General features: G+C 36.2%; 2 protein-coding genes and 1 long non-coding RNA gene across 3 annotated transcripts; all 3 read left to right on the plus strand.

Moving 5' to 3' along the window:
• The first annotated feature begins 11,800 nt into the window (after window positions 1-11,800).
• LOC114532066 (CD151 antigen-like) lies at window positions 11,801-14,583 on the plus strand. The gene is made up of 4 exons (XM_028553659.1): window positions 11,801-11,897; window positions 12,672-12,724; window positions 12,926-12,983; window positions 13,851-14,583. Exons 2-4 carry the CDS (start codon window positions 12,699-12,701, stop codon window positions 14,055-14,057), a joined length of 291 nt encoding a protein of 96 aa, XP_028409460.1. The 5' UTR covers window positions 11,801-11,897; window positions 12,672-12,698; the 3' UTR covers window positions 14,058-14,583.
• A 261-nt stretch (window positions 14,584-14,844) lies between these two features.
• Window positions 14,845-16,100, plus strand: LOC114532067. The gene is made up of 4 exons (XR_003687919.1): window positions 14,845-14,862; window positions 14,947-15,104; window positions 15,369-15,452; window positions 15,757-16,100. It is a non-coding gene; the product is annotated as an uncharacterized LOC114532067 (long non-coding RNA).
• A 984-nt stretch (window positions 16,101-17,084) lies between these two features.
• LOC114532064 (leukocyte surface antigen CD53-like) lies at window positions 17,085-23,527 on the plus strand. Its single transcript, XM_028553657.1, has 8 exons — window positions 17,085-17,197; window positions 20,916-20,984; window positions 21,210-21,410; window positions 21,629-21,703; window positions 22,201-22,296; window positions 22,394-22,477; window positions 22,651-22,734; window positions 23,263-23,527. Exons 2-8 carry the CDS (start codon window positions 20,919-20,921, stop codon window positions 23,344-23,346), a joined length of 690 nt encoding a protein of 229 aa, XP_028409458.1. The 5' UTR covers window positions 17,085-17,197; window positions 20,916-20,918; the 3' UTR covers window positions 23,347-23,527.
• Window positions 23,528-24,162: the final 635 nt, after the last annotated feature.

The following is a 24,162-nucleotide window of genomic DNA, read 5'->3' on the forward strand; positions in this document are numbered from 1 at the left end:
ACCATTTAATCCATGATAAAGGCATAAAAGCTAACAATAAACATTATTATGAGTCTTGCCAAACATTTATCGGTCGACGGAGATGTTTATCAGTGGTCTGGTTCATTCGATGAGTTAAAGCTATTTGTAAAAGAGAATTTGGCAGTCAGAGGGAGCTGGAAATCCCCAGGAGGCAATATTAAACAGTTTAAAGACCAAGAATCGGACCTGATAATTAAATGGTACGGCGCCCAATCGAAGAAAATTGTAGTTCAAGCGAACAATAACGAGCTTTTAAAACTGAGGTTCGAAAACCTCGCTACTACGCCTTGCTCTACAGAAGCGTGTAATTATATATGTAACTGTTCGGGTACAGTCTCCGTGGCTGATATAGAAGGCATAAAGCAGGATATAGCAATCCTTGAATCACGACCGGACGCGGTGAGTGTGTATAATACTGTGATTTCAGAGTTAAACTCACTTAAAAGCAAACAGCAATCCTTGGAAGCCATTATTAGCAGGCAAGAAGAAATGATCTGTAATTTGAATAATGAGAACATGTTCTTCAAAGCGAAACTGATGTCTCTTGTTGAACAAACCCCTATTGTGCATTTTCGTGATCATAAGATTAGCACTGATTATACAGGGTGTATCAAAAAAAAGGAGACCTTTAGAAATCAAGCTATTGTTAAAATTTGAATGCCTTTTCAATTGCATTTGCACATATGCTGAACCGTAGTGCGTTAAATATTGATGGCATGCATGCATACATATTAGAAAAAGGAGACCTTTAGAAAATGAATTGAAGTTTGTACACAAGATTGTCTGCTCCTGGAAATTTGAAAATAACTTTAATAGCATAAGGAAAAATAACGACCCAAAAATATTCAAATGACTAAGCACAAACGACTAAGCACAAAAGCAATAACATGCGTGGTAGATTGTTTTAGCTGTTCCTTTAAAACATGAACAAATATTTGTTCATTAATTTTTAACACTGCGCGCGAGTATTAAGGCTGTTCACATGAGTTAGATTGACTTTGAATCCGGAATGGCTCAGCATCCCATTTTACAAACCCTAGCTATTATTAAAATGTTTACATGAGTCAGGAATGAATTACAACTTGATCTAACACAGATTCACTTAACATTTCGATCCGAATTGAAAATTACTGATAAATTTAACATCAAAAGAACTGAATGTCATGGACCATGACCTCAAACGTGGCCTGCATTTCTCGCGAACTGCTTTTCTGATGACGGCAGGCTGGGTATAAGTTAAGACTACAAAAACTCTTTGCTCCGAAGTCAGTTGAACCATTTTTGTACTGGTAGTGTGCTTAGTCATTTGAATATTTTTGGGTCGTTATTTTTCCTTATGCTATTAAAGTTATTTTCAAATTCCCAGGAGCAGACAATCTTGTGTACAAACGTCAACTCATTTTCTAATGTATGCATGCAAATGCAATCATTTTGCAAAGGCATTCAAATTTTAACAATAGCTTGATTTCTAAAGGTCTCCTTTTTTTTGATACACCCTGTATGCTACGTGCAAAAAACAATCAAGATATAAATACCCAACCTAATAACCAAGGGATTAATACTGAAAGAGAGTCAGGAGAGACCAACAATCAAGTTACTAATGCAAATGTGGGCACAAGCAAACAGAATTCAGACAATAAGGAATCTCCCCTAACGCTATCCCCCGATGAATCCTCCAATGTTAATACGTCTCCACAGATTGTATATATCGCGGACAATTCCGTAACTCCACTTCCTAACGAAGTACGTGTAGTCCCGATCGCAAATGATGATGCAAATAAACTTAAAAAACCGGAACGGCAATCCCCTCTCAAGGTAATGAGTGAACATGGGAAAAGAAAACCAGACCACCCTTTCCCCCGAAAAAGTTCAATCCCATGTCCATTTCTTGCCCGCCGTGGTCGGTGCTTAAAAGGGGACAAGTGTGACTACCAACACCCAAAACCATCTCAAGTACTGAAACGGAACATATCTTGCCCCTTCCTGCGCAGAAGAGGATACTGCTTGAAAGGGAATAAGTGTGACTTCTCTCACGATGACCTGGGGCAGAATCCACCTCCTAAGCCTAACCTTGATAGGCGTGTGTATCCTCACCCTCCTATTTACCAATGCCCCGAGACACGATATCTTAACCGCAATCCTTTTTTGTTACCTCAGGAATATTACCGGGACCCATGGAGGAGTCCACATCTACTAAAGCCCCTGATCAATATCCCTGTGCCCCATCCGAATTATTATCCAATCCATCATCCGATAAATTGAACTGTGAATGGAATTCAAACAGCTCCGTTTCACCTATAATTAATAATTTCTTTCAAACCTTTCTCCCTATACTTATGGCAAATGTTAGATCTCTAATGTCAAAAATTGATGAACTAGATACTGTTGTCCACCTCAACTATGCCCAAGTAGTATCTATTACTGAAACATGGCTGAATGATGCAATTCCTGACCGGGCAGTCAATATTCCTGACTATATTTTTGATGAGGAAAGATAGGCTAAATTGTAATAAAGCTACTGGTGGCGGTCTCTGTGTTTATATCCACAAATATCTCCCGGCAGAAAGATTGAACAGATTGGAGTCTCCTGGTCTGGAGACATTGTGGATCCATCTTAAACAATATCGGCTCCCACGTCATACATCGACCATTTTATTCGGTGTAATTTACCATCCACCGTCCGCGAATGCAGAGGATAATGATCTCTTGATTGAGCACATTAACTTAAACGTTGATTCATTCCTTAACAAGTACCCTGACGCACTAATAATTATAGCTGGTGATTTTAATCCTTGCAGTACTAATATATCTATGTCCTCGTTTACAAGGACCTGTGGTCTTACACAACTGGTGAAAATACCAACAAGAGGCAATAACATATTGGATTGGTGTATTGTGAACAAACCTAAATTATTTAATGAGCCAGTACAACTCCCAAATATTGGTAGTAGCGACCACTATGCAGTACTTATCAACCCTAAAAATGTGCAGGATAAGTGTAAAGATTGTAAGAGAACTGTCTATAGGCGAGAAATGAAAGATAGTTACGTGCGTGCATTTGGCAGATGGATGTGTAACAAGTCTTGGACCAATGTCTTCAATGAAGTCGGCCCACAAAATAAATTCACCATTTTTTATAAAGACATTATGAGGGCTATCAATACTCACTTCCCGTTAAGAAAACAAAACGTACGTGCTTGTGATAAACCATGGGTGTCAAATAAATTAAAACGATTTGTATCTAAAAGACAAGCATCTCTCGCAAAGTATGGAAAACATTCCTACCTTTTTAAATTTTGGCGTAACAAGGTCCAAGCTGAGGTAAAATCTTGCAAACAGACATATTATCATAATCAGGTTCACAATATCAAAGATCGCGATATATCCAAATGGTGGAAAGAAGTGAAAAAGCTCGGGTCTGGGTCTAGTCAGATCGACTGGTGCGAACAGTTATTGAGTGAGTAAATAACTATTTCGTGAATTTAACTGCAGCGGACTTTATTCCCCTTGGCGATGAGCTGAATACCCAAGATGACTGTATAATTGACTCTGACTTATTTGTTGATCCATATAAAGTGTATCGCACCTTAAAGAAAGTCAAATCGCACAAATCTGTCGGTCCCAACGAAATCCCTAATAGGGTACTTCGTGACTTTGCCTTTGAGTTATCATCAGTGATAGCTGACATTTATAATAGTACTCTGGTTGAGGGAACGATACCTGATCTACTAAAGTCATCAATTATCTCTCCAATACCTAAAAGTATGCCACCGAAGTCGATTGAAGATGATCTTCGCCCAATAGCACTAACACCACAGATAGCTAAAGTAATGGAGAGTTTCACCCTAGAGCATTTATTAAACGATTTTGCTGACCAGATTGATCCATACCACTTCGCAATAAAAGGTCGGTCCCCAACACAAGCATTAGTCCTCTTGCTACACAACGCCTTAAAGACCTTAGATAGAGGAGGCTGCTCGATTCGGGTATTCTTCGCTGACTTTAGCAAAGGATTTGACCTAGTCGACCACAATGTCCTAGTTGCTAAGTAGAAAAACAGAATGTGCGCCCTCCCGTAGTAAGATGGATTCGAGACTTCTTGTCGGGAAGGAAACAATGTGTACGACTTCGTGATACGATATCCTCATTTAAATGCCCTAATGGAAGCATACCCCAAGGCACCAAACTAGGCCCCATTCTATTCGCTGTGTTGGTGAACAGTTTACTTCGTGACTGGGATCTTAGAATCAAATTTGTCGACGATTTATCAACCGCTGAAGTTGTCCCAAGATGTTCACCTAGCATTACCCCTTTTTTGGTTAATCATATACAGGAGTATGCCTGCTCGAGAGGTCTGCGACTAAACCCAAAGAAATGTAAGGAGATGGTAATCGATTTCCTCCATTATAGACTGCTACTGCGAGACTTACAAATAGGTGGAAACACAATAGAAAGAGTAACGTCGTATGAGCTACTGGGTTTTTATCTAAGCAGTGATTTCACGTGGAATTTACACTGTGATTATATCATCAAGAAAGCTAATAAACGTTTTTACATTCTTCGTGTATTGCGGAAAGCAAGAGTTGGATGTCAAGAACTAGTAATAGTATATTGCAGCCTAATTAGACCTATTTTAGAGTATGCTGCCCCTGTGTGGTCTGCAATCCCGGAGTACTTAAGTGCAAAAATAGAACAGGTTCAAAAAAGAGCTATATCCAAACGTATTAGAGAAATTCCCTTTGCAGAAAGCTGTAAGAATGTGTTCATGGATGCGAAGATTTGCCCACAACTCGCTTCGTAGTCGAAGAACAGAACGCATCAAGGGACCACTAACGACTGATGAAACTGAACGTCAGAGACAATTTTGGATCAAAGAAGCCCAAGCGAAATGCGATTTCAGACCTAGTTTACGAAACTCTTATACTATGTCCACAAACACTTCGCACGTCTCGAACTTATCTTACACTAATAATAAAACACTGCATGTTGTGTTGAAAGGTCTGTGTTATTTTACCATGCATGATATCCTAAACTCTTCAGAATTAACTTGGGCTGCATGACAGATTTCGTCCAGGAAGACTAGCATGGCAGCAACAGAGATCGTGAACATAAGAAAATAAGATGCCATATACATATATCAGTACAAATATCATCAGTTTAAATAATCACAATTACCGTCCAGTTTTCCTGCGGTCATATAGTTGACAACATAAATAAAGACAAAATTTGATCTGACATGACAAAACGGACTAAAAAGAAATTTATTTAATAAAGTTAAAATGTAATCTCAGTGCATCATGCGCTGGTTCTAGAAGGAAGCCCCCTTCACAGCAGGTGCAGGAGGTAAGGTAAGGATTTAACAAGCTCGCATCATTTTGTCGCTAAGGAATCTTCATCATCACTTTATAGCCAAACTGATTGTCTCTTTGTTTTCATTGATATTTAATTATCTCGTCCTAATCTTGAGAATTAGCCAAATGATACGGATGAGGTGGTGATTAAGAGAACATCTTGAAGTCTTGAACACTGGCATATTCCACGTTTAAAGTCACGTATCTGGCGAATGTGGTCGTTCTTTTATAAGCACCAGGATGAGGAAGTATTGCATTTCAATTTGGCTGTATCACGTCTTTCAAAATCAGCAAAGTGCTCATCAACAACTCGTCAAGTGAAATTATAGTCTAAAGACGAAGCTTTGCATGCTTTAGTTAAAGAACATGAAGTTCATCGCGACAAAGAACAGACTGAACAGTGTTCCAGGAATTGAACCCAGTAACCGTGTGTACAAGTCAGCTTCCATTAGACCATCATGTTTTGTATTCTGAGGGCGTTTACGTCTGACATTAAAGTCTACTGGGTTGCGAAAATATTCTACTTTTTATCGAGTATAACGAGACATACCAATTATGCAGATATAAATTGTCGACAGAAACAATTTTCGTATGGAAAACCAACCGTAAACTCGGTTCCGAACACACGGACACTGTTTTTTAACGAGGGAAACCAGAGTGCCTGGAGAAAAACCCTCACCGAAAGCCGGAATTAAACACAAAGTACACAAGTTTGAGATTTTATTAAAACAAAGTCATGTATTACAACAAAGTCATGTATTACAAAAAAGTCATGTATTACAAACAAAGTATGTGTGAGTTACAGATATTGAAATCAAGAGAGAGGAGACGGACAATTTTGGTCCTATTTTTATTAATACTTCATTAAACATGTATTACAAAGCGTGTGTGTTTTCTTTACATAGTACATCATTAATATACGAAGACATTAAACTATTATATCTAAAACCGGTTACAAAGTAGGTGCGTTTAAGATCTTGACATTTTAAATTTATAGAACAGTGCAGATTAAATGTTAATTTGGCATACTTTAGTATAAATTGTTCATGTCTTTTTTCAGTGTGCTATCGTGTTTGAGTAATGTTTAAGACTGATCAGTAAAACATGCATTAATGTGAGTAAGTGTTCCTAAGTTATCGTGTATTTTTTTGTTCTATTATAGACCTAATTAACCCACTAAATCTGGTAGAGAGCTGAATAAAGCTTATGAGATCGACGAACTAATATGGTAATAGCTACATAAAAATGCCTGAGTTCAGAGCGCTTAGATTCAAGTTACGTTTGTCCAAAAACCAAAATTATTCTGCTGACAAATCATAGGCAGTGTCCCTAATAGTTTTAAGCTGTGGAACTGTGCACAAATATTTCAAGGATCGAGTTAACTTGAAGATATTTCATGAGCCCTTATAGAAACAGCATGAAGGCATACACAATTGTCCTTGAAAACTTCATTGCACATTTCAGAGCTGAGGCATATAGCCAGAGCAATGCTGCCCTTGTAGAAACAAGGTTTGGAAAAATTAAATACCACAAGAAATTGACTTTATATTTTTGAGGCTGAGGTATATAGCCAAAGCAACAAACTGTCGAAACCAAGTGCAGCATCAAGTGTAAATATTTTTTTCAAAAAATTCAGTCAACACTTTTTAAACCATGGAAGGGATATTCCCAAAGCAAGCTGCCTTTATAGAAACAGCACCAAGAGTACAATTTTTTACTTTGAAAATCTGGTTAAAAAACTTTTAGAGCTAAGGCATATAGCCAAAGCAAGCTGCTCTTATAGAAACAGCAATGAAAATAACACTGCAACGTTATTAGATATCCCAAGATACCTGCTAACACTTCGAACCACATAGCAAAGTCAAACAGTACAGACAAAAAGTGGCGCCTTACTTTTCATAAGCACTACTCGACGAAGCTAAATGATTGGAAATCTCACAGAGACCTTGGAAAAATAATAAAGTTACAATGCCCACTGCCAATGTTTGTCTCGTAATTGGTTTCTAACTATAGTAGAAATAAGGCATATATATCGTTTCAAGATAACAGCATGCACCCCCACCCATTCCTTATTTTCTCCAAGTAACTTCAAATTCATTAATTGAGAGCATGTGTGTGTTAACTTAGATTGCATAAATTCATGTATTTCAGAATAGCAAGACAGTATAAGACATGCCGTAAAATGTTTCTGGCTTGAATATTAACTGTAGTGTTAAGTGAATGCAAGAGATAAGAGAGATATAAACTAAAAGCCATTATATAGGCCATGGTTTGCATCAATGTATTTACTCGTGTGCGTGTCTACTTTATATGTGCAGCTACAAGATCATGAGGTATCGTGCATGATGTTTTGTATCTGTTCATACTTTGATATAAATCATGTTTTTTTCATAAATACATACACAATATTATATGTTCAATTACAAAATATAGTAAGGCAAGATATAATCGTATATTTACAATGTTTGCTGAGAAATCAAAAACGTATTTACATACAAATGATTTTACAACCAGACCGAATAGTGACCCTATAGTTATCATTTTACAATGTTAATTCCGAAAGCCGCAATTGACCGCATTTCAAGAGCCGAAGATGATTTCAATCAGGACAAGATAGAGAAAGAGGAAAGAACCTACGGGATTATGTCTGCCATTTGTGGCAATGGTTTGTGTTAGTGTGCATGGCTTTTTAGCCATTTCTTAGGTCAAATATGGGTATATATAACAGTTAAGATATGTTTTCAGTTTTAACAGACAAATTATCAACCTAAACTTTAGCGCAGCCCTAAGCACAAGCGAGCAGTTCTAAGCGCAAAACCGATTAAAATATTTAACCGAATTTAAGAAACGTTTGCCCACATGCATCATGCATTAGCTATGTTCCTGGTGGCCAGAACTTAGTTAACTGAACTTAAAACCTTATTTAACTTAAGTTCGTTAACTAAATTAGTTAACTTCGTTAAGTTAATCATGCACAGACTAACCCCTGCATGCACATTTTTTGACCACCAGGCTACTCTAACCTGTACGATGCTCGGGCATCGATGATGCGTTGCTGTTTGGCGTCGATTTGGCGTAGTCAATATGGCGTCGAGGTTGCCTACATTAGGCGTAGATTTGCCGTCGAGGTTGCCTACATTAGGCGTAGAGTGCCGTCGAGGTTGCCTACATTAGGCGTATAGTGCCGTCGAGGTTGCCTACATTAGGCGTAGAGTGCCGTCGAGGTTGCCTACATTAGGCGTAGAGTGCCGTCGAGGTTGCCTACATTAGGCGTAGAGTGCCGTCGAGGTTGCCTACATTAGGCGTAGAGTGCCGTCGAGGTTGCCTACATTAGGCGTAGAGTGCCGTCGAGGTTGCCTACATTAGGCGTAGAGTGCCGTCGAGGTTGCCTACATTAGGCGTAGAGTGCCGTCGAGGTTGCCTACATTAGGCGTAGATTTGCCGTCGAGATTGCCTACATTAGGCGTAGATTTGCCGTCGAGGTTGCCTACATTAGGCGTAGATTTACCGTCGAGGTTGCCTACATTAGGCGTAGATTTGCCGTCGATTTGGCTTGTCGGTAATAGCTCAAAAAAGAGTCCATCAACCTGAAATAAGATTAAAGAAATAAGCAAACTACATTTTTTATTGAGAAGAAACACGCGTAAAATCGGAATTGTAGACAGACCCAAAACAAGATCTATAAAACCCCTGTGGGATTTCAAGTATTTCCTTGTCGTTATTAATATTAAATATCATGCGGCCGTTGTCGTTCTTGACCTGAATCATGCATAAACTCCCCATTGTTCGGTTTATCTAAAAATGTTTAATTGCTTAATACTCACGTTATTATGAACAGGTTTTGTCGTTGTTTCAAATGGCTTGACCCGCTAAATCGCTACCTGCAATAAAACCAAAAGAATGCTTGTTATAGACAGCGATTTCAAGGATTTACCTTCGATGAAGGGAGCTTAAATATCGGAAGAAAACTTGCGGTGATTATTCAGTTGAGAGGACGCATGATGCCTGATCAAGCGTTTCAAGTTCATCATCCTATTTTGAATAAAATAGACCCAAAATTACCTGTTCATTTCAGCAACAAGTGTTGAAGAGCAGCTTTGGACTTGCCGTCTCTTTAAATGCGAGTCATCTCGGGGAGTTTCAGCTATGGGTTTTCTTTCCCAGCTCATTTCTATATTCGGTTTGGTTTTAGCTTTTAAACTTCACTGACCTGGAAGAACAAAAGGCAATGTTAGTTTACTGGTTTGGTCTTTATAAATCAATTGAAGCGGCTCACATGCGATTTAGCGTATATTACCTTTTTCATATCATCAACAACTCCCAAGAAAATGCGTAGACGTGCTTTCTCTTCAAAGGCGAGTTATCTTGAATCAAATGCGAGTCGTCTCGGGCAATTTCAGCTACGGTAACGGACTTTTTGCCCACTTCACTTCGTTCAGTTTGGTTTTAAGCTCTCAAACTCCACCTGGAAGAACAAAAGGCACCATTAGTTCACTGTTCAGGTCTTTAGAACTCAATTCAAACGTAATTTGCGTGTGGTTAGAGGGAAGGTTAGCGGCTCTACGGTAAGATTTGACGTATATATATTACCTTTCTCATATCATCAATATTCCCCAGAAAAAGCCTAGACTTGCTTTCTCTTCAAAGGCGAGTTATCTTGAGCCAGTTTAGCCACAATTCATCGGTCGTCAATCTCTTGTTCACAAATTTCATCGTTTAACTTCGCTTTAATACGTCAAAATTCTGCATGAAAAGAATAAAAGCTACGTTAGTGCTATACAAGTTTGTATTTGAGCTGAGCACTACACGAGAAAGGCATTACAAGACGTGAACTAAAGACACGTGGAACCTCAGCCCAAAAGCTCAAGATGAAACAAGCTGATAAAACACGCAAAGGGAAAGGCATATTACCTGGTATTACACCAACGACAGTCTGTTAGAGATAGTAAACTTCTATTAAACTTCTCTTCTGCTGAAGACGATAGCAATCTGATAGCAATTTCTGTTGAAATTTTCTTGGCATGGAGGAGACTCGTCTTTGTTCTTCGAAGACCAGCGTTGAAGTGATGTCTCAAACTGGAATCAAAAGCACATATTATTCATTTCACCCGCCCCTCGTGTCTGCAAAATAAAGTCATCCTATTGGATGAACACTCCCGACCTGACAGCTTAACAACGCTTCTGATTGGACGTTCATAGTAATTTGAATAATATGATTAATTCTCTTCTCCTGAGCCTGAACATCAGAAATGAAAGGAAAGAATTAATCATATTATTCAAATTACTATGCTCGTCCAATCAGAAGCAATGTTGAGCTGTCAGGCCGGGAGTGTTCAGCCAATAGGATGACTTTATTTTGCAACACGAGGAGCGGGTAAAATAAATATCTAGCGTTGCCACATCACAACATGGATAACATGGAGTCGGAATTCTGGAGCAGCAGTTTCAGAGCCGGAGGCCCGGAGTCAAAATTACGGAGTCTGACGTAAAAATATTTGAAAACACGCAGTCAAAAATCATGGAAAACACGTAGTCTGCCAAAAAAATGGAAAACACGGAGTATAAATGTTTGGAAAACACGGAGTCAACGTAAATTATACATATATTCATTAATGAAGGATCGCTCATAAGTCTATACTAATTTTTTATACCACAGTAATAGTATAAAAGAAAGAATACACAATAACAAAAGATTATAGCTATCAATGCCTCTTGCTCAAAGTCATAGCATTATTGTTGTAGCTAACTACATTACGTGTCCTTATATCATCTTAAATCACACCAAAACTGCCACATCCAATTTCCTCTTTGTCTACAATATCCTCCCATTTAAATTAAGGAATATTATTTATGTTTAAGGATATAAGTTTTTCGGTCGTTTATTTACCATTTGCGGAATAGCAAAAACGTTACGCGAATTTGACGCCATGTTGTTTAAAACACGCTATCAAATAATTCACGTTGAATCATTGACCACTGAGCTTGGCAGACTTCCAAACATATAAAATTATATACTCCGTGTTTTCTATATTTTTAACAGACTCCGTGTTTTCCATAATTTGTGACTTCGTGTTTCCCATATTTTTAACAGATTCCGTGTTTTCCATAATTTGTGACTCCGTGTTTTTCAATATTATTACGTCAGACTCCGTAATTTTGACTCCGAGACTCCAACTCCGAAACTCCGGCTCCAAATGTCCGTATTTCACCGAAATCCCTACTTCACTACACGCTAATTATCCCTGTGCCGTAATACCGTGTAACAGTGCATCAAAATATCTTTAAGTTGTCGCAAACACGGACAAAAGGATAGAACAATTAGCCTAGTTTCAGACATTTAGCATTTTAGTTTACAGACATTAGCCTAGTTTCCAGACCATATCGTAATTGTTTATAATATGATTTGAATATCCAAACATTAGGCTGTTCACTGTGTGTTGTGTTGACACTTGAGAACCACTTCCTCAAAACATTCAGAAAGAATTTGATATCAGGAAAGAGTTAAAAGGTTCTTTATTCCTCACGGTAAGAATCTACAAATCATTGGTATGAAAATGTATTTCGTAATCCTTCACAAAATCCACTCGTGGAATGATATGGCTTGAAACTTTGTGACCGGCTGACCGCCTATTCAACTTTCATTCTCAAATCAAAATGCACTCGCATATTATCGTAGATGTAGAATGTATTTAGTGCTTATTGTATACGGAGAAGTATCGGGATTTTGTTAATGATTATTTGTCGTCATAAATTTTGACTATATTAAGAAATAACAGATATAAAGTATCAAAACGTTTTAGTTTAGTCATCATCGCCGGACTCAACTCTATAATTAAGACTGATATAATTATTCATGCATACAATTGTGTTCTAAATTATTCATTACTTTGGAATCGAACTTTTTTTGTCAATTAACTGAATTTTACCGCTTCTCCGTCGAAAATCTAATTTCATTTTCATTACCAACACGCTTCTCGCGATGAGAATCACCCGCTATTTTTTTGAAAGGGGAGTTCATGTACTTTCAATTTTCCTAAACGAAAATAATGTAAAATCATCTTTAAAGAATCAACAAACCATTTTGCGGAATAAATTTATTCTTTAACTTTAAACTCGCATAATTAAAATCGCATAATCAAATAGAGTCTCAAAATAGCGGAACATTCATCCGAATTTTTGTATACTTTCCAATATACCCGCAATCACACAGCAGTGTGGACCAGTGGAAGCTTCTTCGTCTCTAATTTAGATTTGTGCAAACAAGAGTAACTCATAAACCTTTTTTATTTCTATTCCAAGACTGGTAGTTCATCAGTCAAGACGATCATGGCTTTCGGCGACAAAATCTTCTCGTAAGTAAACGTTTAAAGGACGAGAGATTTTATTTCCTTTATACTCGGTATTATAGCTGTCTCTTTTCAATAAGTTTTTGACTCGCTAACTTTGTAAAAACGCTTTACAATTCCATTTCCAACGAGGTCACAATTTACTTCAATTCATATTTGGTCTAAGATAATGTGCTTCTGTTAACTTCGTTCTTCTTCCTATCTTAGAACGAGCGGAGGCAAATGCATTCGGAATCTTCTTATTGCTGTCAATGTTTTATTTTTGGTAAGAATTTTTTTAAGCGTTTTTATAAGTTGCAGCAGGGGCGTCGGAAGCGGGGGGGCCGGGGGGGCTCAGGCCCCCTCACTTTTTTATTTGGGGGGGGCCTAAGTATCATTGGGCCCCCCCCCTTTAATTTGACAAAGGTAAGTAATAAACCACAAAGTTATGATTGAAAAATTGATAAGCTAAAAACACTTTAAGTTAAACAATATTTCAGAAATTTGTATTTAGAAACTTTAAAAGTTGCGCGTACAGTCGAGAGTCGATATTAGCAAAATAAACATGAATGCAGAAAACCAATGTCCGAAATATGTTTTATTTTGAGGTTTAATGACATTTTTATTGTTAGAATTCTTTAAATCTTCTCCCAAAGTGCAGGATATGGCGTTTCAGTGTTCAGACTCTGGTTTTAAAAATTTCCCAGAGGGAAGGCATGCCCCTGTAACAGTGTAACCTTTTAGAAAGTTGCCCACATTTGGCACTTGGCAGGCACTTTGTGGGCCCCCTCACTTCTGGCGGCGTTCCGACGCCCCTGAGTTGCAGTAACAAATAAAATTAATATCACGAGGCTGGGATCATCCAAATCTTTGATAACCATATTGTTTTAAACCTGTGGACACTGGAAACAGCTCATCTTCGGAACACAAATTTAACAATCAAAGTTTCTTAGAATTTGGTAGAAACAGGAAAACTCGAGAAATTATTGTGGGCTACGCTCCAGTGTCTGAACAGAGGTCAGAAGACTACATCCAAAATAAGCGTAAATGCAGTTTTGGGGAAAGAAAGTTTTGTTCCTGATCATTTGCTCTTCCGCAAATGTAATGTAACTTAAAACGTTTGAAAATGAATGTACATCATGTGTATTTTAAGCTTGGGGGATTGGCCATTCTTAGTTTGGGGATCTGGGTTCAAGTGGAGAAAGGTGATTATGTTGCTCTAGCTGACTCAGATACAGGTTTGACTGGAGCAATACTTCTCATCGTGGTTGGTTGTTTGACTGCTCTCATATCTGTTTTTGGTTTCATGGGAGCAATAAAGCGCAGTGCTATCTTGTTGTGGTTTGTAAGTTTGAATTAATGATTGCCATTTATCGTATGCAAAATGACCTCGTAAACTGTAATTTGGCGCTATCTTAGTTGATTTTTAGTATATTTCACTCTAAGAAGAAAAAACTAAATTATTTCGATGACGAATACCTTGCCATTTTCTCGGGTTATTTCATGCAATTCATTAGTATACGCAAGACGTCGTAACAGGAACTGTGTTCATTTCATTTTAATAAATTGATCTCCATATTGTTATAATTGTTCAAATCCAGTTAAAGAAATTGAAAGTACCCCCCAAAGGTAGCCACCATGACATAATTTTATTACCATTGGTCATGATGATAATCTCATGCACAAATTTTAATTCTTAACGAGGTTCGGCCATTTTTTGTATCGATTCCTAGGAATGGCTGGGCTAATTTGCTGTTTATTCATCCACTAATAATGGAATGTGGGAAAATTCCAGTAATCTTTCTAAACATATAATGACTCTTAGCAAATTTATTTAATTCTAAAAATTATGGCAGAAGTAGTGAAGTAAATATTGTTATGATTCTGCTCTAGTACCTCTTTCCTCATCTTAATTACGTTCGTGCAAATCGTTGCCATTGCCTTGGGAATGTTGTATTCAGAAAAGGTAGCCAATAGAGTGACTGAATGTGTTTTTTGAAGGATTTAATGATATATGACATATGAAACAACAATTGAGTTGAAGGAACAATTTTCTCGTTCGTAGATTGAAGATGAATTCCATGGGGATATGATAAAATCTATCGAGGAAGGTATATAACAGGGATATAATAAAGGATTACTAAGCTGGACTGGCACAGGAAAAGGTAATAGTTTTTTGTACCGCGTCTTGATATCAGCTGACGATAGATCATGATCAAATTATAAAAATTAAGTATTCATTATGTTAGTTCAATGTTGTGGTGTAGACAATTACACAGACTGGATTTTCGCACCCTCATTCAATCCAAAAGGACTGCATACTCTTGTTCCAGACAGTTGTTGTGAAGGAAACACACAGCATTGTAGAAACCTTAACATTTTCAATAAAACTGGAATTTACACTAAGGTGCGTAAAATAGTGAAGTATCTATATACGGTATAGTGTATTGTGTCTACAGCCACTTAATACCGATAAATTGAACGTACTTAAACATTTTCTGGGAAGATTGAACTACACTCAGTATTTTGACATAGACTAATATTTATATGTACTGTATGTAATATGTATTGCATTTTTCAGCCGTGGTATTCATTCCATAAAAATCATTTTAGAACTCCAATTTGGAATCCCATCATTCAAATGCATCTGATTCCAATATTTTTATGACAGGGTTGCTTCCGTGAACTCAAAGAATTCATCAGGAATCATGTACTTAGCATTGGTTTGGCAGCGCTTTTCTTTTTGGTCTTTGAGGTAAATTATTAAATTTTGCCTATATGCAGTTTTAAAGAGGCAAAAAGCAGCTGACATGAAATTGGATTAATTGTCTTCGATCTAAGCTCCCTTATCCTCACATTGCTTGACTTCAACAAAAATAGCAAACACAGCAATCAAATTAAAGACTCCAGGCCTCTTGCACCCAAAAGAAGTTTGGACAAAGAAAAACAACTAGCATTTCTCTTCAATACGTTCTGTGAGCTTCATTGTCAATTTTAATACACAATAGTTTTTTCTTTTCTCTCTTTATTAACATATTATGTTCATATGTTCCTTTCAGATTGTTTTAATCATTCTCACAATACTTTTGGCAAAAAGCGACAATGATTGATCAGGAATTGTCAAATTTTTTTAAGCATATCTCACGCACAACAACTGGATGTATATAAAGTCACAATTTTACTCTATTTCTTCCGTAATTTTCACTGTGTCTTGTATTTTAACAAAATGATTATTAATGAGGTTATAGCTAGCTACAAGTGCATGGTCGATGGTGGGTGATGTCATGGTTTGAAATTAATGTATGTCAGACGAGAACGATTATGCTTTTATTAAATGAAACGTTTTTTCATGTTTCATTCATCATAAGTAAGTAATTTTGTTAATAAAAAATATTAAATATTATTTAGACTTTCGTAGCTTACTGATTAGCGTGATTGTCTCTCGTATCTCAAACTGCTGGGCCAAGGAAGGGAGGCAAGATGCTGGCTTGCATTTTCTCAGATTTAAAGTAATTTATTTTCATGAGCTGTAGTATATTTCTAAACATAAACACTTAGAAGTCAGCGGACCAAAATGATATAATTTATTCTCGCAGAACATAATATTTTATTGATTTAGGAAGCGTCTGTTCACACTCGTAATGTTCGTATAAAGATGGAATATAGGTTTGTTACTTTTGGCGTAAAAACACTAAGTTATTGTGAAACAGCGAACCACACACTTTCGACAATGTATACCTATTTAAACCGAACTGATAACACGATGCGACAGGGGTTGCACAATCTCTGTTTTTTTTTTATATTCCGGGTCATTCTAAAGGCAACTATTTCTTTAGTGCCGATCGTACTTTTTTTTTCAAAAAGTCGTGTGTGGGAGGCAATATTAATAGTGTCACGAAAGAACTCTCCCGTGAGTGAAATTTTTTGCAACGATTATTTTGAGATGCTGCGTGTGAACATTAAATGGTAGCTTGTCTTGAGCTTAAGAGAATAAATAATATAGTCTCAGCGTAGAACTCGGCGACGTCGGCAATAAAGAGCGAGTCATATGTATTTCATTTTGCGGTCGAAATAAACTCCCACGATTAAAGGTATCTCGATTCTGGTATATTCGATTTATTCATTGAGCATATATGATCATTTGTAACGAATTTAAAATATTATCATATAAAAAAATACTTGGGATTTTTTATTCTAGTTCAATTCTTTAACCTTACACTATAAGTTATAGTAGCAACATATATCTGCAACAATTTTCTAGATCTTAAGGTATTTCACATGAACATTGCGAGACAAAATATATTATTTTCTTTTCTTTGCTCACAATCAAAAATATGTATCAGCCGAAATCATGCATAACAAATGAAGATCGACACAGCGTGACTTTTTCACAACCACATTTCAACACAAGTTGGCGTGAAGTACCAATACGTTTACTGAGCGCTTTCATTTCTTCGCGTAGAGAACTTCACAAGTTAACAAAATAAGAAGAAAAGTGCCGTAAGTATAAATATTATCGTAAGGTTTGTTTGAAAGCGGCGTAAAATTTGGGAAATAACAATGTTACATGTTAGAAGGTCAATATCCAAGTGTTAGATTTAGTAAAAATATAAAGAGCGGCACTTGACATTAAGAAAGACAAGTTTCTGTTCAAATAAAAGAACAATTTAAGTTTGTAATACCTGATAAGTTGGATGTTTGGTTATTTAAATTTAGTTACCTTCTCTTTATATATTTCGTGAGGTTGAATTGCGAATGTTAATAACCCAGCCACGCAAAGTTTAAGGTATAGACAATAACTAGCAACTGCCTATATTTGTTGTTGACACGAAATTTTATTATTTATATTCCTACATTAGTATGAACTGAGTTCTGCTAAAACATCCATAAAAGCTGCGAGGTGCTTTATTGAAAATATTAATGCTCTACAAGTCGAAATACATACATAACTATATACATTTTATTGTGATTTCTCAATTAACCTAAACATCTATTACTATTAGTCCTTTCAAATCATTTGCTTGCACATAGTCGCATATTTTCTGTATCAACCAAGTTGCTGCTGCATTTATTTCAAATATAAGTAATCATTCATAGGGATTATTGTGTTGTGATTGGAAGGATGCTCTATACTTTGCTATGCAATTTCACTGTCCGCATCAATTCCACTGATAATTTTGCTTCATATATTTGATTGATATATGTTGAAATCTGTTTGAGTTTTAGAACCGTGATATTTAACTGTTATTTCAAACTACTTTGTGTACACATGAAGATCGGTATTAAAATTTGTATGTATTTGTTGAGACCGGGAATATTGTGAGTTACTCTGATACCTGTAGGGGGTCGTTTAAACTATTTGAATCTATGTCAATTTTGTCATGTAATGTAGTTATAATGTCGAAATACAAAGTGAAAATTAGCGGTTACTATCAAGGGCTGGAACTTAAAGTGAAAACATACAACGAGTCAGATTTAGTAGGAGCAATAAAAGACAGCCTTGCGTTCAGTTAGGAATTTTGGCTTATCAATGCTTTTGTATAATTATTTTAAAGACAATAATAGCTCAAAATAGCAGAGGATTCCAATTTGATTGAAATAATTGATGAAAACCGCCATCGTGTCAATATGATTAGGAAAGTAATTCGTATTTTAACAACAAATTCAACTTATAAATCATCGCATTTTTCAATTTAATGAAACAGAGTTGTTATATCTTTATCGTGATTGAGCAAGGCAATTTGAAAAGCACCCCAGTGAGACATTGTTTCACCACATTCCACTTGCACGATCCATGGTCAAGTTAAGGCATATTCAGATTGCTGGCATGTTCGGGAAATTCTAAGGAAATTCTGACCTAGGATTGTTTCATATTTTCAGGCGCGTCTAGGTTACTTTTGCAATATAACTGTATTTACTAATCTGACCAGCAAAAATCGTCACAGACTTTCATGTGCAATTCGGTGCAGTGTAATTGTGAAGCCAAAAAGCCATAACTCTTTTCTTTTTATTTCTTCGTTTTTCCTCAATAAGAGTATATAAATAAATGACATCGCAGACCAGAACTTATTTTACTCTGCATACTTATATTCATATTTTTATAAATGATGTTCTCTTGTGACGATTGAGTAAGTCGATTAGATATATAGATTTATAAAATTATTCACATTCGTATTGATAATGACTGGCTTGATTACATCATCCAAATTTATTGCAATCTGAAAATAATGTGGTCAAGCTAGGGATTTAGTTTGTTTATCATTTAGCAGTGTTTGAGTTATAAACAAGTAATTTAAATTTTATTAGATGGGCACCATAACGCTATTAAGCCCCGTTTACACTACACAGCATTTATTGGCACAGCACGGCTTGAATTGGTGGTACTCGTACACAATTTTACTAGCGCTTAGGCTACCAGGCTGCCAGAAAATTGCCAGTAAATTTGGCATGGCACTGGCACTCTTACTTGTAGTTGGCTTTTCAGACAGGAAAATCAACTTTTCAGACAGGAAAATCAACTTTTCAGACAGGAAAGTAACGAATTTCGAATAGAGAACATTGAATGAGAACCGTACTGATAATGTATTATTTTATTATCCTTTGTTTGTTCTCTGTGCGCCAAACCAAGAATAGAGACTAGATTTGAGATTGATTCGAATCCTACGAGAGAAACTGAAGCCTCGACCATACACAACAACTCAGCCAAAGACACTTTGTATGGTTACATAATTAGTTTTTTTTTCTTTGGGTTCGGGAGACCATTTGGTTTGTTTTTAAAAGATATTCTAGCTATATTCTAAAAGCTCACTCACACTCATAAATACTTAATCGCGGTATTTCAACTAAATGAGAGTTGATGTTAAAATTTTACTCAAAACTCAATTTTACTCAAACTTAAGATAGGACTCTCTCATTAACCAAAAGCAACGCAATTGTCAGAAAAAGCAACGCGGTTTCAAATCCAAGGAAAAGATTTTTGTTCTTGTTAGGGCGTGGATAGGGAGAGTGGTAACACTGAAATACCCAGCAAAAACAAATAATTCAGCACTGGTGTTCAATATATTATAGTTGAAGAGTTGAAGTTTTAGGTCCAGAGATTTATCTTTACTTTGGCAAAGACAATTTATTGACACCATGCACTGACTGTCGTACACAAAGTAACAACCCCAGCTTTATTAACTGAATACTTTCAGTCCATATGTACCGCGATGGTGATTTGAAACACGAAGTAAAGTGTATTGCGTTTCGATCAGCACAAATCAGTCATTTCTACCACTTCTTGCTCATTAAAAAAATAATCAACAACGTCTAGTTCTCTAGTTTCATTTCAAGTTTAAGCGGCGCTAAAAAGTTTAATATGCTCTCTTACACAAACATCCAAAGGTCTCTACGACAACTACGAAGTCTTGCTGGGCGGTAGAAAGAATTTTTGAAAACATAAAATAGATGAAATATTTTATTTTGATGACTCACAGGAAAAGTATGACAGTATATATTTAGTCTGATGAGTTTAAGGGGTTCAAACGCTTGTCTCCACTGGCACTGTGTTTATAGTTTCATCAAGAACACCTCTCGAGATTTATCAACTTGAGTGTTACTGGCAAAAGATAATAGAACTTTGTAAGAACTAAAAAAAATTCTTAATAAAGATAAACAGTGAATTATCTTCTCGACATGACATCTAAATTATACGTCATTCATTTTTTGATGTCTGGTCAATAATTATGCAAATAAAATTTATTACAATTCCAGTGCTTTCTATTCCAATTAAGGTTAAACTATAGCTACGTGTTGAGAAGTTTATTTATTTTAAGAATAATTATCGCGCAAAGGCTTAACTTTCAACAAGAATTTCTTAATAATTATTAGTGTTATATAAAGGATCCAAAAAAACATACGTCACAATGAAGTTAGAAAAAGCAACTCATTTTATATTATTTATAAAGTTCTGATTTGCAACACCGCTTTCTGCATAAAAACTATTCACTGATGTATTTGATTATAACGCATATAATTATACCAATTGCTACACATATAAATATTTTGCTGCCTCACCCCCCCCCCCGCCATCTTCTCATCTGGGCGAAATAATAACAAAGGTTTAAGGGGAAAAAAACTAGTAAATTGCCATATGTAACATGCGCAATAGCTTTAATAGATTTTTTTATTTGAACTGCCAAACTAAATATGAACCTTTTCTCTATGAATATCTTTACAGAGGATGGCGCAAGCATGCACGTTTGGTTCAGTAAAGTTGATATTGGTGACCTTCACGTCAATTATCAGTGTAAGTGTTTTTATTGTTGATACTGATTTAACGCTACACTTCGTTTGTCTATCATCTGTGTTTTCTAATCTTCCCGCTGATACCTCATATATATCTTGCAACGCTGGTGTTCGCAGCTGTTCATTGATTCTCTATTTGTAAGGCTTGTACTGTATATTAAACACAGTATATTTCTCAAACTATTGTCACACTATGGCCACTGAAAAATATCAATGAATATTTTAGTGTCTTGGAGCCGCTCTCCTAGCCATTAGTATATATCTGTACGTGAATGAAGATGGTGTCGCTCTGGCAGAAGAAGATCTTGCCGGTTTTGATTCAGGAATTGTTATTTACATATGCATGGGAGCTGGCGCAGCAATGATTGTTTTCTCAATAATTGGTCTTATTGGTGCTATCACCAAGAGCTCTGGAACTTTGTACTTCGTAAGTATTCATATAATTATGAGGACATGCACATGGTATTCATTTATTCCTATCAATCTTCATGCGTGCTAAAAGTCTACAAATTTGAACCTCCTGCAATTTTAACAATTTTTGCATGATCTTTCCATGAATCTGTGCATGTCTGCATGAATATGCTACTCACTACCGATGATTCAAAATGCATTCATCAATCTAAACTTTGCACTTTTCCATTTCAGTTCATGGTGCTTTTGTTCTTAACACTAATATTGGAAATTGGTGGTGGAATTGTTGGCTTCATATGGAGGGACCAGGTATAGTGATCTCTTTCTTTATGACATCATTTTAAATTTCTTCATTTATTCTTATTTCAAGGGTTGTTGAGAATTTTCGATTTTTCCGTTTCCTTAAACATAAATTTGCACTCACTTTTCACGACAGTTTTAAAATAACTTCGTCGGTACATTTTCTAAACCGACGTGAAAACTTACTTTGAGCGATTTAAAAACAATCCGTAAACTATTGCTTTGTTTCTGGATTATTATATGATCTGATCGTTTTAAATTCCTAATATTTATTGACTTCGTTTGTGAAGGAGATTCGTCAGCTACGACGAAATCACTTCATTCACTGATATAAATGCACTTAATGGTCGTTGATGTTCTATTTTGGCAAATAATTTCAGAAAAGCACCGGAACTTGAGTTGAAACTTTGATTGAAACCGTTTAAGCTTATTTAGTCTGCATGTGGTTCAGGTACTTCACAAACTTAGAATCTCGGTCAGTTCACAAACTTTGAGATAACTTTCAGGTACAAGACGACCTGCCATATGAAATGAAAAAATCATTGCAAGAGCACGACAATGATAATGACATCAAGAAAGCCTGGGAAAAAGTACACGAAAAGGTACAATGATTGCACACTGATAACATATATTTTACGCTCTTTATACACATACATACACGTTAATATATGATAACTAGCAGTTATTATTTTGATCTAGTACGAGTGTTGTGGTCGTATGGGACCAGAAGATTGGACCACACTCCAAAAGAGCGTACCGTCATCTTGTAAAACATACAAAGCCGTGAGTATTTTAATTGGGGGTTGAATGATGGTACTAGAGAGATTGATTAATTCCGATATGTATTCATGCCATTGTGTTTCGGAAGAGTTACTTTTTCTTGGCATCTCTAAGTCATTCAGTCATTTAAGACGAAACCCTCATTTATACCCATAGAAAATTGTTTTCTTCTTCAGGGCTGTTACTATGATATCGAGAAGAGCTTGAAACGTACTTTAGAAATGGGCGCTGCAGCATTGATTGCATTTGGTCTCTTCCAGGTGAATCTTTATAATTATTTAATACGATTTGCAATTTGCAATTTGGTCGTGATAGGTAATTACGTCACAACATTATCGTTTGGTTGTGAAACCGGTTGTACCGCTTGCAAGCAGTGGACCTCTCTTTTATTATCAGCATGTTCTACCAGAGATTGTGACATAAATAAAAGATGGCCAGATGTCTATCTCAGGTCAAAAGTGTCCCAAGGCAGCCATTTTGTTGCAAGTCTTTATTGCGTGCGTGATATTCGTCATTTGCCATCACGTCACTGTTTTCATGTCTTCAGAAGAAATACTAGATTTTTTCATTATTTACTCTGTGCCTCTCCCCTGTGACCTCTTTTACAAATGCCTTGGCATTTGCGCAGGTGAAAATTCATTTGAAAATATATTTATATCAATTAAAAGCCGGCAAATTACTAAGAAAACGGCAGGAATGATTTTCCAAATGGCGCCCGTTGGTTTGGTATTCAAACCCGTTGGTTCGGTATTTAAACCCAGCAATAATGAAATATAATATATTTGTAGATGTTGGTAATGTGTTTCACTGGATTGATGTTGATCAAATTACACCGGGGTGAAGGAAAACATTTCATGGCAAACCATAAATAAGAACTAGAAATCGTCGTGCGTAATATTTTTATAATTTTTGCACTCAATAACAATAAATAGGTTTGGAAAAATATACATAACTTCGGTCATATATAACTATTCTGTCATTAAAAACGATATTCTGTATGCAAATATAATGCGTAAAAAACGTATATGTCATTAAATTCCTTCTTTCTCAGAATTTGTGGTTTATTTTCAAACGTTATACATTCCGGTTGAAGTAAGAGACATTAGAAATGTTTCGTTCGAGGACGGGGAGAACGGAGATTTTCTGTTAGGGTTAGGGTAGGGTTAGGGTCATTTTTTATCGCGAATCATCCTGCACACAACGGTCAATTAGTCTGGGGAACTGGGAAGGATAAGATGGGTAAGGTTTGAATTTTAAAGACACGAGCAGTTTACGATAAGAACGGAAACGTCAAAGACGACATCTGTCTGTTTTTCAAAAAAAAAGCCCAGTTGTATACCCCGAGGTCGCAAAGCCCCCAATAAAAAATGTAGAGAAGACTTTTGAGAACATTTAAGAACAAAAATGAATCTGAAGTTAGCTAGAGCAAGCTGTATACTAAACAATGTTGTGATATATATTGAAAACATGTAGCGATATTTGAAACAAATCTTGCCTCTGATACGAGATGACTTAATTTAGGAAATATGACGAGGTCTGTTCCTATTAAAAGAATACTCAAATTTTCATAAAATTTAAAACCTTTCAGCTTCAGAACATATTTATAGCTACAATATCATTGCAGATATCTGAGGATAATATTGGTGAATTAGATTTTAAAAAGTTGTCAGTTTAACGGTAGAGGGAGA

This window comes from Dendronephthya gigantea, unplaced genomic scaffold (assembly GCF_004324835.1).
Source record: "Dendronephthya gigantea isolate DGI-Jeju-01 unplaced genomic scaffold, DenGig_1.0 000077F, whole genome shotgun sequence".
NCBI classification, from domain to species: domain Eukaryota; kingdom Metazoa; phylum Cnidaria; class Anthozoa; order Malacalcyonacea; family Nephtheidae; genus Dendronephthya; species Dendronephthya gigantea.

What these genes read in the sequence shown, in the direction of transcription:
- LOC114532066 (XM_028553659.1), top strand. Translation starts at nt 12,699, where the DNA reads ATGGCTTTCGGCGACAAAATCTTCTC. An exon ending in TTCGGCGACAAAATCTTCTC is followed by an intron (nt 12,725 to 12,925) that starts GTAAGTAAACGT and finishes TTCCTATCTTAG; the next exon opens with AACGAGCGGAGGCAAATGCA. An exon ending in CTGTCAATGTTTTATTTTTG is followed by an intron (nt 12,984 to 13,850) that starts GTAAGAATTTTT and finishes GTGTATTTTAAG; the next exon opens with CTTGGGGGATTGGCCATTCT.
- LOC114532064 (XM_028553657.1), top strand. Translation starts at nt 20,919, where the DNA reads ATGGCGCAAGCATGCACGTTTGGTTCAGTAAAGTTGATATTGGTGACC. An exon ending in GGGAAAAAGTACACGAAAAG is followed by an intron (nt 22,297 to 22,393) that starts GTACAATGATTG and finishes ATTTTGATCTAG; the next exon opens with TACGAGTGTTGTGGTCGTAT. An exon ending in TTGCATTTGGTCTCTTCCAG is followed by an intron (nt 22,735 to 23,262) that starts GTGAATCTTTAT and finishes ATATATTTGTAG; the next exon opens with ATGTTGGTAATGTGTTTCAC.